The 15654-nt window shown below is 38.5% G+C and overlaps 1 protein-coding gene across 1 annotated transcript; it reads left to right on the plus strand.

The window, feature by feature from the left end:
• The first annotated feature begins 881 nt into the window (after nucleotides 1–881).
• Nucleotides 882–13349, plus strand: LOC126623204 (uncharacterized). The gene is made up of 3 exons (XM_050292005.1): nucleotides 882–1424; nucleotides 8859–10524; nucleotides 11826–13349. The coding sequence occupies exons 1-3, from the start codon at nucleotides 1052–1054 to the stop codon at nucleotides 13003–13005; spliced, it is 3219 nt and encodes a 1072-aa protein (XP_050147962.1). The 5' UTR covers nucleotides 882–1051; the 3' UTR covers nucleotides 13006–13349.
• The last annotated feature ends 2305 nt before the right edge of the window (nucleotides 13350–15654 follow it).

Consider the following 15654-nt stretch of genomic DNA (forward strand, 5'->3'; position numbering starts at 1 on the left):
ATGAGGTGATGGTATGGGGGCAAAATTGGGGATTGGGGGATGGGGTTGGTGACGGGAGAAGGGGTGACTCAGGTGGGCAAGGGGTGGAGGGATGTCGGGTAGGGGTGGGGAAGACGAAAGGGTTCTGGGTTTTGTTTTTTTTAATTTTTTTATTAATTTTTTTAATTTTTTAATTTTTTTTATTTTTAATTTCCACGTGGACCCTTAATGACACGTGATGCCCAATCATTGTCCACATAGGCGCCACGTCAGCAGTTAACTGCAGACTTAACAGTTTGACTAACGAATGTATGAGACTGTTCCAAAATTAACACTTTAGGTATGACTCTGAGACGAAAAAAACTTTATGTACTAAATGTTGAAAACCACGAAACATGAGGGTAGTAAACAGAGTTTAACCCAAAATTTTAAGTTGAGTATAGAGATACAAAACATGATTTCAAATAAAATTTTCTTAACAAGAAGTATAATGTAATGAACAAAAAAGTAAAGCTGGAAGGTAATGACTCATTTGGAAGTACATTTAAAATAACTGAAAGCACTTGTGATAAAAATATTTTTGAAACCAATCTTTAGTAAAAATTCAAGCGAATCTTGGAAAAACATTTTAAGTGCTTCCGATAATAATCAAATATCTGGTATTTTTTCTAAAAAAATACTGAAAATAACTTTTGGAACAAAAAATCAATTTCGCCAAATGAATTTTTAATTATTTTAAAAATACTTTTAAACGAGCCCATTTGCCTGGCCGGGATCATCTTTCATGGATTTTTCTTTCACTTGCTATTACCTTGGGCCCCAATCCAATAACCCTGACAATTTCGGAGCCCCTAAAGCCATGTGCACCGCACGTGTCTTGAGGTTTTGCATCAACCTTCCCCTCTTGCCCTAAAACCCTCACTGCTCACTCTCCCACTCAGAGACTCAGAAAACCACCGACCTTGAAATTTCTTCTTCCACCTCCAAAATCCAACCATGAAATTATCTAACCCATTTCCCATTTTCTCCCCAAAACCCTAAACCCTAAATCCTAATTCTCATCCTACCAACCATGAGACCCATTTCTCCAAAAACCCTCTACCGCCTCTCTGCCTCTTTGCCATCCGATCCTCCTTTCCTCCTTCAGATTTCCCACCTCTCAACCTCTTCGCCATCCCACCATTCACACGCTCACTCTTCCTTCAGACGCCACGATGAGGAGGTTCGGAATGTCAGGGTTTCGGTTTGGTGGGATTTTGAGAACTGCAATTTGCCGGCCGGTGTAAATGTGTTCAAGGTAGCGAATGCAATCACTGCGGCGATCAGGGCCAATGGGATCAAAGGTCCTATCCAGATTACGGCTTTCGGGGATATGTTGCAGCTGTCAAGGTTCAACCAGGAGGCATTGTCGTCCACCGGGGTCAATCTCACCCACGTTCCTCACGGTTCGCTTCGTTCTTACATTTAACTGCTTATTATTTTATATGTTCAGTTGCATAGATATAATTGTATGTATGGTCAGGTATTTCTCTGAAAGATAAATTTTCATATATTGAGGAAGATAAATTGTGAACTGCTCTAAATCTGTAACTGTATCACGTGAGTGGAATAGGTTCGTTATGGAATGGTGATTGACTTGGTTAAGTTGATTAAGTGGGAATATGTGCGTGAAGATTTTTGAGTCTGGTGGCTGGCTAGCAAAACTGAGATAATCAAGTTTGTTGGTTATGGTTACCATTACCCTGGATTAAGTGAAAATTAACAAGGGGTAAAGTAGAGGAAGCTATAGTCATGAAACAAAATTCAATCATTTTAATGTTGTGGATTTTCATCTGATATCATACGTTAATTCAATCCCTTGAAATAAGTAAACAGTTATATATGGATTCAGTAAAACAAGATATATGTAACAGTTGCCTGAAGTGGCTTATGATGGGAACTTCTTTCAATATGTGGTAGAGTTCAAGAAGCTAGGACAGAAGGGTAGAGTTCAAGAGAAAATCGGTTACGGTGGTTTGGACATATGCAAAGAAGGCCTGCTGACGCTCCGGTTAGAAGATGTGATTACGGGACAGAGGTTCAGGGCCGAAGGGGTATAGGAAGACCTAGGAAAATTTTGGAAGAGACTCTAAGAAAAGACTTAGAGCACTTGGATCTAACGGAGGACATGACACAGGATCCAGCACAATGGCGTTCTAAGATTCATATAGCCGACCCCACTCAGTGACTTGGATTTTTCAAGTCTCCAACTGAGAAGTTTTCCTCACTCGGGAAATTAAGGGAATACTACCTCAACCTACATGCTCCACTCACAAAGTTTCAACATACAAGCTTCAACAAAAGAAAAATTCAAAGAACTTAGTGAAGAAGGTTTTGGTGTATTTAACACAATACGTTGAAATGAAGCAAAGCTTATTTATTGATATCTCCGATAAGTTACAAATATGTACATATACATGAGTCAAAATAAACAAACAAGAGGGAGTCTTCACAAAGGTTGCTTAGGAGAAGTCTCAGCAGTCGGTAGAGCTCCAGAAAGAGAAGGCACCGGAGGGGGATCGTTCGGAGCCTCAGTACTGGATAGAACCCTAGAAGGAGGAGGCATCGGAGATTGATCATTTGGAGCTTCATTACGTGGTACAGCCCCAGAAGACGAAGGCAATAAATACCTTTGGAACAAACCCACAAACCTCTGATGATCAAGTAAAATTTAACCATCAAATTCCTTCATCTGGTGAAGCTTCATCTTCATGTTTGTAGCATGGTCATGTGCGAGCTGGTGCAACTGTTTATTCTCATGTTTGAGCCCTCTAATCTCCTGTTTGAGACTCATCACTTCTGCCGCCAATGATTCAACTTGGCGGGTTCGAGCAAATAGACGTTGGGCCATATTAGACACAGAACCTGCACACTGAACACTGAGAGCCAGAGAATCCTTAACAGCCAACTCATCAAACCGTTTGGAAAATAGTCTGTTATCTTTGGGAGTGAGAAGGTTCCTGGTCACCACCGCAGCAATCATATCATTCTTCATCACGGAATCCCTAACGGTAAGAGGACCAGTAGGGGATAAGAAGGATGGGCGCCATATGTTGTCTGGAGAAGGCGTGGCTGCCTCTTCAACAAGGTTCAAGTCAAAACGATGGTCGGAAGGGCCAGACATTTTCAAAGGTGTTGAAGAGAGAAGAGGTCGGACAAATCAAGATCTTAGAAGTGCAAGAAGGGAGATTCTACTGGTGGAGATTCAAGTGTGCTTTGGAACTTAATGCCAGCCTCTATAAAAATCTGCACTCGACGGAGCTTCGGAAATCGAAGAGGCGTTTGCTTTCTCAAAAGTTGGGCTGCTCAGAGACCACGAGGGCTGATCTCAGAAATCGAAGACGCATTTGCTTTCTCAAAAGCTGGGCTGCTCAAAGACCATGAAGGCCGATCTCAGAAATCGAAGAGGCGCTTGCTTTCTCAAAAGCTGGGCTGCTCAGAAACCACGAGGGCCGATCTCAAAAATCAAAGAGGCACCCGCTTTTTCAACCTTGTCAGCACCTGTCACATGCACACTTAGCTTTGCGGAAATTAAGGGCATTCTGTCGAAGATTTCTGGTGAAGTAGAAAGCACGTGAATCTTACTGTTCAATCATCCACTTTCCACACGCAACATCAGCTCATGGGTACCACAGATAACTTTGCCAAAGATCTCTGACAAAGTTTAGACACGTGAAGCTTGCAGCTTCCACTACATCGCTATGACCAAGAAGGGTAAAAGAATAGCAAAGAAACAGCACTAACAAAGTTTAGACACATAAATTTTGAAGGTCTAGCTACCATATTATTACCCACAAGGGTAAAGGAACAGCACCACTGCTGGATAATTAGAAAGTCCCTGTGTGTCAATCTTTGTGTTTCGTGGCAAAGTAGACTAGCAAACATGCCCAACCTTTACTCACATTCGAGAAAACACTCCCAACAAGATTGCTTGCTCCAAAATCGAAGAGGCATCGTCCTCCGAATCTCGAGAGCCAGACTCCCAACATGATTACTTTCTTAAAAATCGAAGAGACACCGCTCTTCGAATCTCGAGAGCCAGACTCCCAGCTGGATTGCTTTCTCAAAAATCGAAGAAGCACCGTTCTTCGAATCTCGAGAGCCAGATCCTCGACAGGATTGCTTGTTAAAAAACCGAAGAGGCACCGCTTTCTCAACTTCGAGAGCCAGATCTCCTTGGATAAAGCTTGTCTGTAATCTTCACACACAACATCAGCTTTCCAGATACCACAGACCATTTTTTCAAAGTGCTCTGACAGAGTTAAAACACGTGAAGCTGGCAGCTCCCACTACTGTGCTATGACCAAGCAGGGTAAAGGAATAGCATTACTACTTGTTGTTAGGGAGACTCCTATATATGTCGACCTCCATCCTCAACGGACAGGCAGACTTGCAAAAATGCTCAACCCTTCCTCATATCTGAGAGGGCACTCCCAACGAAGCCTCTCGAAATACTCAGCTTTCTTTCCCCCCAATAATACCTCTGCAAACAAGCTACACCAGAACAAGAATATCTCATATCATCAGGGTTAAAAGCAAGAGTATCCCATATCATGCTTTTTCCCTATCTTTTCCTTTGGCCTTGTTCTTACCTGCAAGACAAAGAGAAAGAGAGCAATCAGTCAGCACTTGGAATCAAGCTTCCAGTCAGGAACTGACTGCCTGGAACCCCTTACCTGATTACTTACCTAGCATTGCTCTCGAGCACTCATCTTCAACATCTTATGCTTCCAGAAAAGATACCACATCTACCTGAGGAACAGATAGGGCAAATGAGAAGGATACAAGGAAGCATGTGGAGACAAGCGTAACAGAACACGTGCCGATACATCCACTACTTTGTCAACAACAAAAGTATCCCATATCAGCAGGGTCGAACGTACTTTAGATTTGATGGACTTGTTTTGACCCTCACATTCTTCAGTTGACCTTATACTCTGGAGGAAATCAGAAAACCATCCAGCCCAGTTCAAGAATAAGCCTGTGGAAAGTTACTTCTTCTAAAGCAAAAGTATCTCATATCATCTCTTCTCCTTTTTCTTCTCTTTATCCTTCATGCTGCCTGCAAGATAGGGAGAATGAGAACAATCAGCCGGAACTCGAAATCAAACTGCTGATTTGGGACTGATTGCTTGGAGCTCTGATTGCTTACCTTGTCTGTCACCTCTTTCAGCAGATCCCCTAGCTCGACGACTTGGGGGACTCCTACTACATGGTTTGTATCGGGCTTGACCAAGCCTGAAACTACAAGTAAGCTTCAAGTGAAATTGATACATTACCTTGTGCATCTCCACCAGTTAAAGATACCACTCCTGGATGGAGGAAGAGTACTTCCAGAGAAGATGCCACATTTACCTATGAGATAGATAAGGCAAGTGAAGAGGATACCACACTTTGGTACTTAGAAGTTTCGTGATTACGAGATCATTCTCCCACAATATTTTCTAATGTCATTTGTACTAAATCATTCACTTGTACTCACTAAAGGAGAGCTTGAACCTATGTACTTGTGTAAACCCTTCACATTTAATGAGAACTCCTCTACTCCGTTGACGTAGCCAATCTGGGTGAACCACGTACATCTTGTGTTTGCTTTCCTGTCTCTATCCATTTACATACTTATCCACACTAATGACCGGAGCAATCTAGCGAAGATCACAAACTTAATTTTTTCTGTTGTACCAAAGTCCTCACTGATTTTGTGCATCAACAATCCTTAAGTCCTTACCTTTTTACGTTGGTAATGGATGAGTTAACAGGACATATTCAAGATGATATTCCTTGGTGTATGCTTTTCGCAAACGATATAGTGTTGATAGATGAAACTCAGGAAGGGGTAAATGGGAAGCTTAACCTCTGGAGAGAAGTGTTAGAATCTAAAGGTCTTCGCCTAAGCCGATCAAAGACAGAATATATGAAGTGCAAGTTCAGTGCAAATGGAGGCCAAAATGGGTTAGGGGTGAGGATTGGAGATCAAGAAATACCAAAGAGCGACCGTTTTTGCTACCTAGGATCTATCTTGCAAAAGAACGAAGAATTAGATGGAGATCTCAACCATAGAATACAAGCTGGATGGATGAAGTGGAAGAGTGCATCCGGCGTGTTGTGTGACCGTCGTAAGCCACTGAAGCTCAAGGGAAAATTTTATAGGACGGCAATAAGGCCGGGGATGCCATATGGCACAGAATGTTGGGCGGTGAAGCATCAACACGTACACAAAATGGGTGTAGCGGAGATGAAGATGTTTCGTTGGATGTGTGGGCACACGAGAAAGGATAAGATTAGGAATGAGGATATCCGAGGTAAAGTAGGAGTAGTCGAAATTGAAGGAAAGATGAGAGAAAATCGGTTACGATGGTTTGGACATGTGCAAAGAAGGCCTACTGATGCTCCTGTTCGAAGATGTGACTACGGGACAGAGGTTCAAGGCCGAAGAGGTAGAGGAAGACCTAGGAAAACTTTGGAAGAGACCCTAAGAAAAGACTTAGAGTACTTGGATCTAACGGAGGACATGACACAAAACCGAGCGCAATGGCGTTCTAGGATTCATATAGCCGACCCCACTTAGTGAGAAAAGGCGTTGTTGCTGTTGTTGTTGTTGTAGAGGCCTTTGTTGTTGGAGCATTCTTTTAATTCTTCAATTGCACTATCTTGCACTTCATTCCATATCTATAGACTTCTTCCTTGAAGCTAAATACAACAGCATCCTTGGTCTTATATACTTCTTGCACTTCATAAATTTCCATTATATGCTATCCTAGTCCTGGCACCTACCATCTAAAATTGTTTTATTGAATAAATTATTTCCTGAAAGAGATATGTTCCTCATTTTGATTTTTTTGACATTTGTTTTGTGTTTTTTGTCTTATGTATGTATTGAAAATGTTTCCTATGATTTAGTATTCTTCTCTGAGTTGTAAATTGCTAGTGAAATTTCATGTCTTCTAAATATGATTCAGTCTTCAACTGATTGCAAAATTTTCCTAGTCATCTATGAAATCGGGTTTTGAATGTGTAATTTTTCGAAATTTGGTTTTCACTTTGAATCAATTCCATCAGTCTTGTCGGGAATGTTTATACTAGCCATTTGGTCCATAAGTTAAGCTGTGATGAGCCCCCGCCAACTCAAGCTATTAGTCGCACCCACTGATGCACCCATGCTGACGGTTCTTAAAAGCCACCAACCTATCCATGTACTCGTATGAAATTAGTTTCCCTGAAGTCATCTGGTTTGCACTCAGTATCTTTCTGTCTGATTAAGTGTCTTTATATGAGATGATTTTTCACAAAGTCCTCTCTCCACGTATTATGACGGTTCTGGAAAGTGGAAACTGTTCAGTGGTCATTAAATGAAGGACAGGAGCACATGCACAAAGAGTAAAGTAATTGTGAAATTATAAACAATGGAATTTGGATTTATGACTTACACTTAAGATTTTCAGTTATTGATGGTTGCAACATCCAAGTTCAATGATTAAAAATATCCCCAATTTCATTATTGGATGGAAGAAGTATATGGTGATTTGGACCCTAAATTAAATTTGAAGAGCCATTTTTTTCCTAGTGGATGTGTGACCTGGAAAAAAAACTACCAAAATGTGAAAATTTCTTTCAGCTATACCACATTTTCAATATGTTATTAACTAAAATAAAAATCTCATATGTAATTGACTAGGTGGCATGGAGTCTTTTGTATGGCTATCATATAGTTAGGTAAAATAAATTGAGGAAGTATTAAGTCCTGTGATAAAGATTCTGCATTGCATCTAATGCAGTAATATTAGCCTTTCGTAAAGGAATCCTGTTTAATGAAGTAAGATTCTGCATCTGTAGTTGCTTAAAAACTTTGTTCAGGGTCTGAGGTTGCTCTATATGATGTCTTTCAAGCGTTTCTGTTTGAATTCTAAACTTTTGCCTTTCATTCGTATGCAACTCTTTTGGACAGTTGGCTGACGTTATTACGACGAATGTACATCTAGGTTCCTTATACAGATCAGATTATGTAATCTTGCTGTCTTTTAGATCCATTTGATGATTGATCATTGTTGAATGGTTGAATGGGTTTGTGGAGTTTTGGAATTAGAATAACTAAGAACATGAACTTCTGAATCAGAAGCAGCCAATTTTGATAATGACATAATACTCTGTGAATATGCTGCCTGTAAGCGATTTATACTTGGGATTTGGAATGTAAATATGATTTGTAAATATATTGGATTATTGGAGAACATTTTGGATTTATGACTTCGACAAAAGTTTAAGGACTAAAGAAGGAAATCTTATTGAAATCAAAATCTGAAATAGATACAATTCATGCTGCTATTCTTATTAGTAAAGAAGGGATGTTATTTATTTATTTATTTATTTATTCATATTCAAACAAATTCCAGATGCTTTGGTACAGGTTACCAGTACTTTTCCATTCATATCCGATGACAAAAAATCTTATGCAAAACACATAAGTTTTTCACTCATAGTTTTCTGTGTTATGTATTTTCATCATTCTACTTTTATTTGTTGGGTTGGAACTAAGAGTATACAAGTTGGCATGAGTTATTTCCTATTGTTTGTTAGTGCTGTATTGGCTGATACTCAAATGCAGTGGCAACTGATCCATTTTGATTATGCCGTATTGGTTGCAATGGCTTATTGTAATGTGTATCTTAATCTAGCTTCTGTAGTACTACTACAGTTCATAATTACTGATTTTTCTGTGATAAATTTTCAATCTCAATTGGGTTCAACATGTGGTCTCCCATGCATGTGTCACACACACATTCAAATATACAACTTTATTGTATCCTAATAAGATTATATTGCAAATGGTTTTGTATGTGCAGGTGGAAAGAACAGTGCTGATAGGTCTCTTCTTGTAGATCTTATGTATTGGGTTTCGCAAAACCCCCCACCAGCACACCTTTTTTTAATTTCTGGTGACAGGGATTTTGCTAGCATTTTACACCGGTTAAGAATGAATAACTACAATATATTGCTAGCAAGTCCAGAAAATTCTCCTGGTGTCCTATGCAGTGCTGCAAGTATTATGTGGCCGTGGCATGCTTTGCTTACAGGTGAAACCCTTACTGGGAAGTATTTTAACCAACCACCTGATGGTCCCTATGGTTCTTGGTATGGCCATTACAAGGTTCCTCTTGAAGACCCATACTCGGTTATTGAGCAGCCGTTATTGTCACAGACTGAAAAGTTGTCTGAGCCTGGTTCAGATTCTAAGCCTCGTCCAATTCCTTTTGCAGTCAGGAAGCAAATTCATAAGATACTGAAGTCACACCCTAATGGAATTTCCATTACAGAACTTCGCATGGAGCTTGCACAATGTAATTTGCATATAGATAGAGACTTCTATGGATATAAAAAGTTTTCCCGCTTTCTTTTAGCAATTCCACATATTTTAAAGCTCAAGTCATTAGGTGATGGAAAATTTCTGGTACATGGTAGCCCAAAATCATCTGAACCATGTGAGTACAATATAGGTACATCTACAGAACCTGTTAGTGATATTGGAGACCGGGATCTCAATTCAGCTTCACAGTTAGATTGTGAGGACAGATCTATTAATGTAAGTGCCAACAGGAAGCTGTCTGGATTTACATCCCATGAACCAAATGCAGAAAAGCCTTGTGAAGAATCAGAACATCCTTCTAATAATTCTTTGAGAGATTCAGGTGTGAAGTCACAGTTGGCGCTTTCCCCTGAGAATGTGAAGTCTTTGACCAAGCCACAACAGTTTTCTCCCCATGCTGAGAAGTCAATATCCCCTCCTTCCTCAGAGAATATAAAGCCTTCTACCAAACCACAACAAATTTCTCCCCTTGATGAGAAGTCGCTCTCCCCTCCTTCCTCAAAGAATGTGAAGACTTCGGCACCCATTGACGAAGAGGTGGTTGAAGTGGCTACAGATCAAGATACTGAGCTTCATTTTTCTCTGGAAGTTGCACAAGATTCCTCATATGAGGTGGGTTATTTTAAGAGGATTTGGAGAAATTGGTTTGGCGGTAGAGTTATTGTTTCAGGGACTACAAGTCACAATGGTCCAGAAGAATTTTGCACTTCTGGTGATGACACTAAGAAGGAAGACCAAGACTCTCTGGTGAAACAGCATACTTCTGTTGATAATGCTGTGAAGGGAAATGATGAGAAAAAGCATGATGCTTCAAGTGAGGTTGTTGATCAAGCACTTCCAGCTTCATTTTCTTTATCCCACAATGAATCAGCTAAGGACAACAAAACTGCAACAACCTATCCAGTGTCTGGTAGCAAGTCTAAAACAAATCCAGGGATATTTGGTCTGATAGTAAATTGGTGTAAATTCGGGAGAAGTAGCCCATGCTCTGATAAACTGAGTGATCAATCCCGTGACAGACTGAACCTGATGGACAATCGCTCTCAAGTGAACAAGCTCTTTTCAACAGATTCTTTTTGGGCTGAAATGGAATCTTTTATGGACACACCTAAAGGATCAGTTGCTGTCTTCAAATCAAGGACCAGGTTGCATTTACTCCCATGTTTATTTTATTTTATTTGTTTGTATTGTTCTCTGCATATAGACAAAGATACTCATACAGATATACCTGCAGTTTCTCTTCATGTTTGCGTTTCTCTGTATCATAAAAATGCTTATGATTAGATTACAACTATCTCAAACTTCCTTTTGTTTTTCTTCCCTTCGCAGCAACAATTCCTTTATTTGCTAGATTGTTGCTTGAATATTTTTACTAACGTTTTAGGTCCTTAGGTTTTGTACACAAATACATTTATGTTTATGTATGTATACATATAGTGTTTTTTGCTAAACTTTGTGGCATGCTGTGCTGTCACCCAGTAAACCTAGACCACACTTTGACAAGAGTGCACCTAATCAATGGTCCAGATTTAGAGTCTGGCAAGAGCGAGTTTATATATATATATATATACACAGATTGCTTAAGGGGAGGGATCCCCATTTTTCTAAACAAATGGGGACACGCTCCCCACCGTTGGATTTAACTTTAATGAAATTGTGTGGTTGAGATTGTATGGCCTGTGTTTTAATCTCAACCACACAATTTCATTAAAACCAATCTAACGGTGGGGAGCGTGTCCCCATTTTTTTGAAAAAATGGGGATCCCTTTCCCTTAAGCAATCTGTATATATATATATATATATATACACATATAGGTATGTATATACATATAGGTATGTATATACATATAGGTATGTATATATATATGTATGTATATATATATATATATGTATATTTATGTATCTATATATATGTATATATTTGTGTATGTATCAAAATCCAAGCTTACGAAGTTTTGGATTTATACTTTTATATATATATATATGTATATGTATATGTATGTATGTATCTATATATATGTATATATTTGTGTATGTATCAAAATCCAAGCCTACGAAGTTTTGGATTTATACTTTTCTTTTGGCATGACAGTAACTAAACACTTTGTTTATATTAAAATAATTAAAGAAGAACACAAAGGATCCATATTCTTCATTTGAAATTTATGAACATTTCCTTGAGGTAGCAAATTTGAAGTTAGAGTTGAATGACTGCATCAGGTGGAATGGAAATTCTATGGGTGTACAAATCTTCCATGCGGACATACGATTTGATTAGTCCATTTCAAGTTTGCAAGAACTATGTGAAACTGAAGATAGGGTCTTTCTACCCCGAGATTGTTTTCAATGCATTTTTTTTTTTTTTGCACTGAATTAATATATACAGTTCTTGATGTTCTGTGCTTACACTTCCCTAATGGTGTCCTTGTGTATTCACTTGTCTCAGGGAACAAATGGCACTCAACCTTCAAAAGGAAGGACCTTTGTCTCTTAGATCTCTCTGCAAAGATGATCTTCTTCGCTTGGTCGACTTGTTAATGTCAGAAAAGAAGTGGGTTGAAGAATGCCCTTCCCAGATGTCACCTTTCAAACTTACTGATCATGGTGGAAAGAGTTCTTTGGATCAGTCTAATGGTTCAAATAGGTTGAGATCCATCTTTCTGGATCAACCATCACAACATGACATGCAGAGATCACGAGAGCATGACGGAGAGGAAAAATGTCGAAATATTCCGCTTAGTGGAGTTTCACTACCTACCATTAGGAAGACACCTCCTGACAGGTCTAAAAGTGAGATACTAGCCGACTGTCGAAAGCTTGTAAATGAGCTATTGAAAGAGCACCCAGCGGGATATAACATGGGCTTATTCAGAAAAGTGTTCTTTGATAGGTATGGCTACCACCTTGATTTGCATATGCTTGGGTATCAAAAGTTAGCAACCCTATTACAAGCCTTGCCTGGGGTGAAAGTAGAGTCGTCTCACATCCTTCCTTCTTTCACATACTCGGAACAAAAGCCTCAGAAAATGTTTGATATGAAAACTTCTGGTCTGAGTATCCAAAAACATACTGCCAGTCGTACAGCGGTTGATTCAGATGGTAATTTAACTGATGCGTCATGCAAGGATGATGGTAGCGACTCACCATGGGAAGAGCTGGGCCCTGTTGCCAACGGATCCAACAAAAATGAAGTGCAATTAGAGTCAAGGAGGAAGGCAATAGTATCAACGGGTTTTGATTATGAACCATCCCTTTCTGATGATTTTTCAGATTCAGAAGAAGAGACATCGCCTATAACTGAATCAGAAGGACAACGTGCTGCCAGAGTGAACAAAGAAGATAGCTCCTTATTGCAGATCCTTGACTCATGGTACAGCAATAAGGATGGCGAAAGTAGCAAGCACAAGTCAGAGAATGTTGATAGGACGGCTGATTCCACGAATGTCTCTAAGCTATCTGGATTCGGCATCACGAGTGGGACTTCTTTGGCAGACCATGCATGGAAGCAAAGACCTCAGAAGAGCTACTCTTTTGTTACAGACTCGTGTGGCGATAACAAGGACAAGTTAATTGATGGCATACTAGGTAGCTTGAAGAAACCAAGTGAGCCAAGGATGGAGAGCTAGATGGTTTAAATGATTGAGAGCGAGAGCAAGTCAATAAAACATATATAAGAGATCTACTAGGGCAGTGTCATTGGAACATTTGAGTACTCGAATTTTGGAGATTGGAGTTCAACGGATTTGATTTTTGAAGCGGCCGAGCCAATTTCAGGCTGCTCCGCGCTGGCGGTCAGAAGAGTTTGATTTATATTCCTAACCCAATTAGTTTGAACTACTCTTGCTTTTATCAAGTAAGAAATGGCTTTAGAAAGTTACAAGCATGAATGTCCACGCTTTGCTTTGCGGTGGGTTTTAAGAATACCGTTTAAGACAACAATATTAATATATAAATAAGTTTTATAAATCAATATTCACATGTCTGGTGTATGAGAAGGTAACTGAGCTACACATTACAGTGATCAAAAGATAAAATGCTCATTATTCGAAATATTTAGATAGACTATGAACATGTTACAAAATCTAGATTTTCCTACTTCACTGTTTTCGGCTCATCTTCACCTTCATTATGTTGAGGTTTACGGTTTCAGCTAGTTCCTACAAATTTTAGTCGTTAGTGTGGACATATAAGTAAAACTGAGATAGAGTTCATTTGTGATCCTAAAGGTGCCAATGAAATTTTTGTTTCCCTCTATTTTCATCTGTTCTATCATGCAATAAGACTAAAATGAGTGCATTCAAACCAACACATTTTTCAAACTTCAATCATATATCAAATATATCTCAGTGATACTAATTAGACAAAGTCGGGAAGTTCAAATAAATCACTTAAGGCAACAAAAAAAGTAAAAAACAAATGTGTATGTAGAAATTAAAATAGTAAAGAAGGTTACGACGATGATGTAATAATCTGCTGTGATTAATTTGACGAAGAAACAATAGAACATATAAGTAAACAAATGGGGAACACACAACCAAAGATAAGATGGGAGTTTTTATTTTTTTATTTATTTTTTATTTTTTATTTTTATAATAATGAAGGAGCATATATAGTCCATTTTTCATTTGCTCTATCAGATACAATGTGCGACAAAAGGAGTGCATTTAAATTAGAAAGAGTTGGGTTATGCATAATTGGACAAAGAAAAGGTCTTCATAGCAACAAAAAATGATGAACTGCTTTATAATTGGACAAAGAAAGAGGAAGACAAGAAGAAACAAAGAAAATGCCTGAAAATTTTGGCAAAGACATTTTCAGCAAGTGAAAGAAAATCAAAGGCATTTTCAAACAGAAAGTCAATATCAATATGCAGTGAAAAGAAAATAGTGCCTGAGCAAGGGAAAAAAAAAAAAATCATAAGACTGAGTAGCGACATAGAATTCATACAATGTAATATTTTCCTTTCAAATGAAAACCTATAGGAAAATAAAAAACCAAATGAAAGGGCATGTCAGAAAAATTGAGGGGGAAAATAGATTTAAAAAAGTAATTAAAAAAAACAAAGAGGACAAATGATGTTGTCCAATGTAGTTAATTTCTCTTAAGTATAAAGACAGTTGTATATACTTCTTGACCATATGAGAGAACATCAAATTCGAATGAACTAATAGAGGCATTAATCATGACTTGGGCATTCATAGCTATCGTTCTAAACTTGATGGCATACTGTAAAGTAACAGTTTATTTCCATTGGATAATTTGATTTCCCAAATTCAAAAGAAAATTAAAGAATACTAAACAATATTACACATCATCACAACATCCCGTCAGTCAAGAATCAAATCCAAAAGTAGAATTGGGTAAACAAATGAGAGATTAGAAAAATACCTCAAAAATGATGGCCTCGATAGCTAAAGAGGCGACAATAATCCACAAATAAACAACCAAAAGAAAATAGTTAGCCCAACTAAGAGGAAAATTATCGAACAAAACAAACAAAAAAAGAGAATCCAAAAGAAATTGCAAAAAAAAATTCTTAGGATAAAGAAACCCACTTGGCTATCCAGTAGAAAAGTATGAAGCATTGATTCAAAGATGCATCCATTAGGGTCGTACGATGTCCTATGTGTTAGGATTTTGGCTCATCAAATATGTCCTAGTTGGTTTAGGATTGATTTAGGAAACCTAGAGGTATACCGATTCTTGTCCTAGAGGGATTAGGAAAGAATTTCAGTTTCCTTATTCAATTTAGGTTTGGATTCCTATTTCTAGAAGTCTATTTGGAATTGGATAAGTGTAATTTCCTAATCCACTTAGAAATAGGAATTCAATCAGCCTTAGGACATGTAAGCCAACCCTATGTCTATAAATAGGGTGCGGCAAAGCTGATTTTTTAAAGAGAGAAAGAAAACAATCAGATAGCCAAGAGTTTTGAGATTAGTGAAGGAAATTTTGTGAAAAACATGTTCATTTGAGCAACATCTATGGCATGCAATTAACAATTAAAGGCGGAATCATGCTTGTATGCACTCAAAAACAAAACATTACCCATGAAATTCAAAGCCTAGTAGAAGGGTGAACCAAGACTCAACTCAAAACAAAGTGAGTTGAGAAACTTTATACCTTTGTTGATTCCTCTTTGCATAAGCAAATGCTAATCACCCAAGGAGAGGGCCTTTATTCTTGCTTCTTAGCTCCATGGATTTCTTGGATGAGGATGGTTGAAAGGATTCTCCAAGTTCCCAAAGTTGAGAACCTCTAAGTCTCCACACCAA

Source organism: Malus sylvestris, chromosome 1, assembly GCF_916048215.2.
Source record: "Malus sylvestris chromosome 1, drMalSylv7.2, whole genome shotgun sequence".
Taxonomy (NCBI): Eukaryota; Viridiplantae; Streptophyta; class Magnoliopsida; order Rosales; family Rosaceae; genus Malus; species Malus sylvestris.

Excerpts from the sequence above, each read along its gene's own strand:
- LOC126623204 (XM_050292005.1), top strand. The coding sequence starts at position 1,052 with ATGAGACCCATTTCTCCAAAAACCCTCTACCGCCTCTCTGCCTCTTTG. Across the intron at positions 1,425-8,858 it reads TCTCACCCACGTTCCTCACG|GTGGAAAGAACAGTGCTGAT; the intron begins GTTCGCTTCGTT and ends TTGTATGTGCAG. Across the intron at positions 10,525-11,825 it reads GTCTTCAAATCAAGGACCAG|GGAACAAATGGCACTCAACC; the intron begins GTTGCATTTACT and ends CACTTGTCTCAG.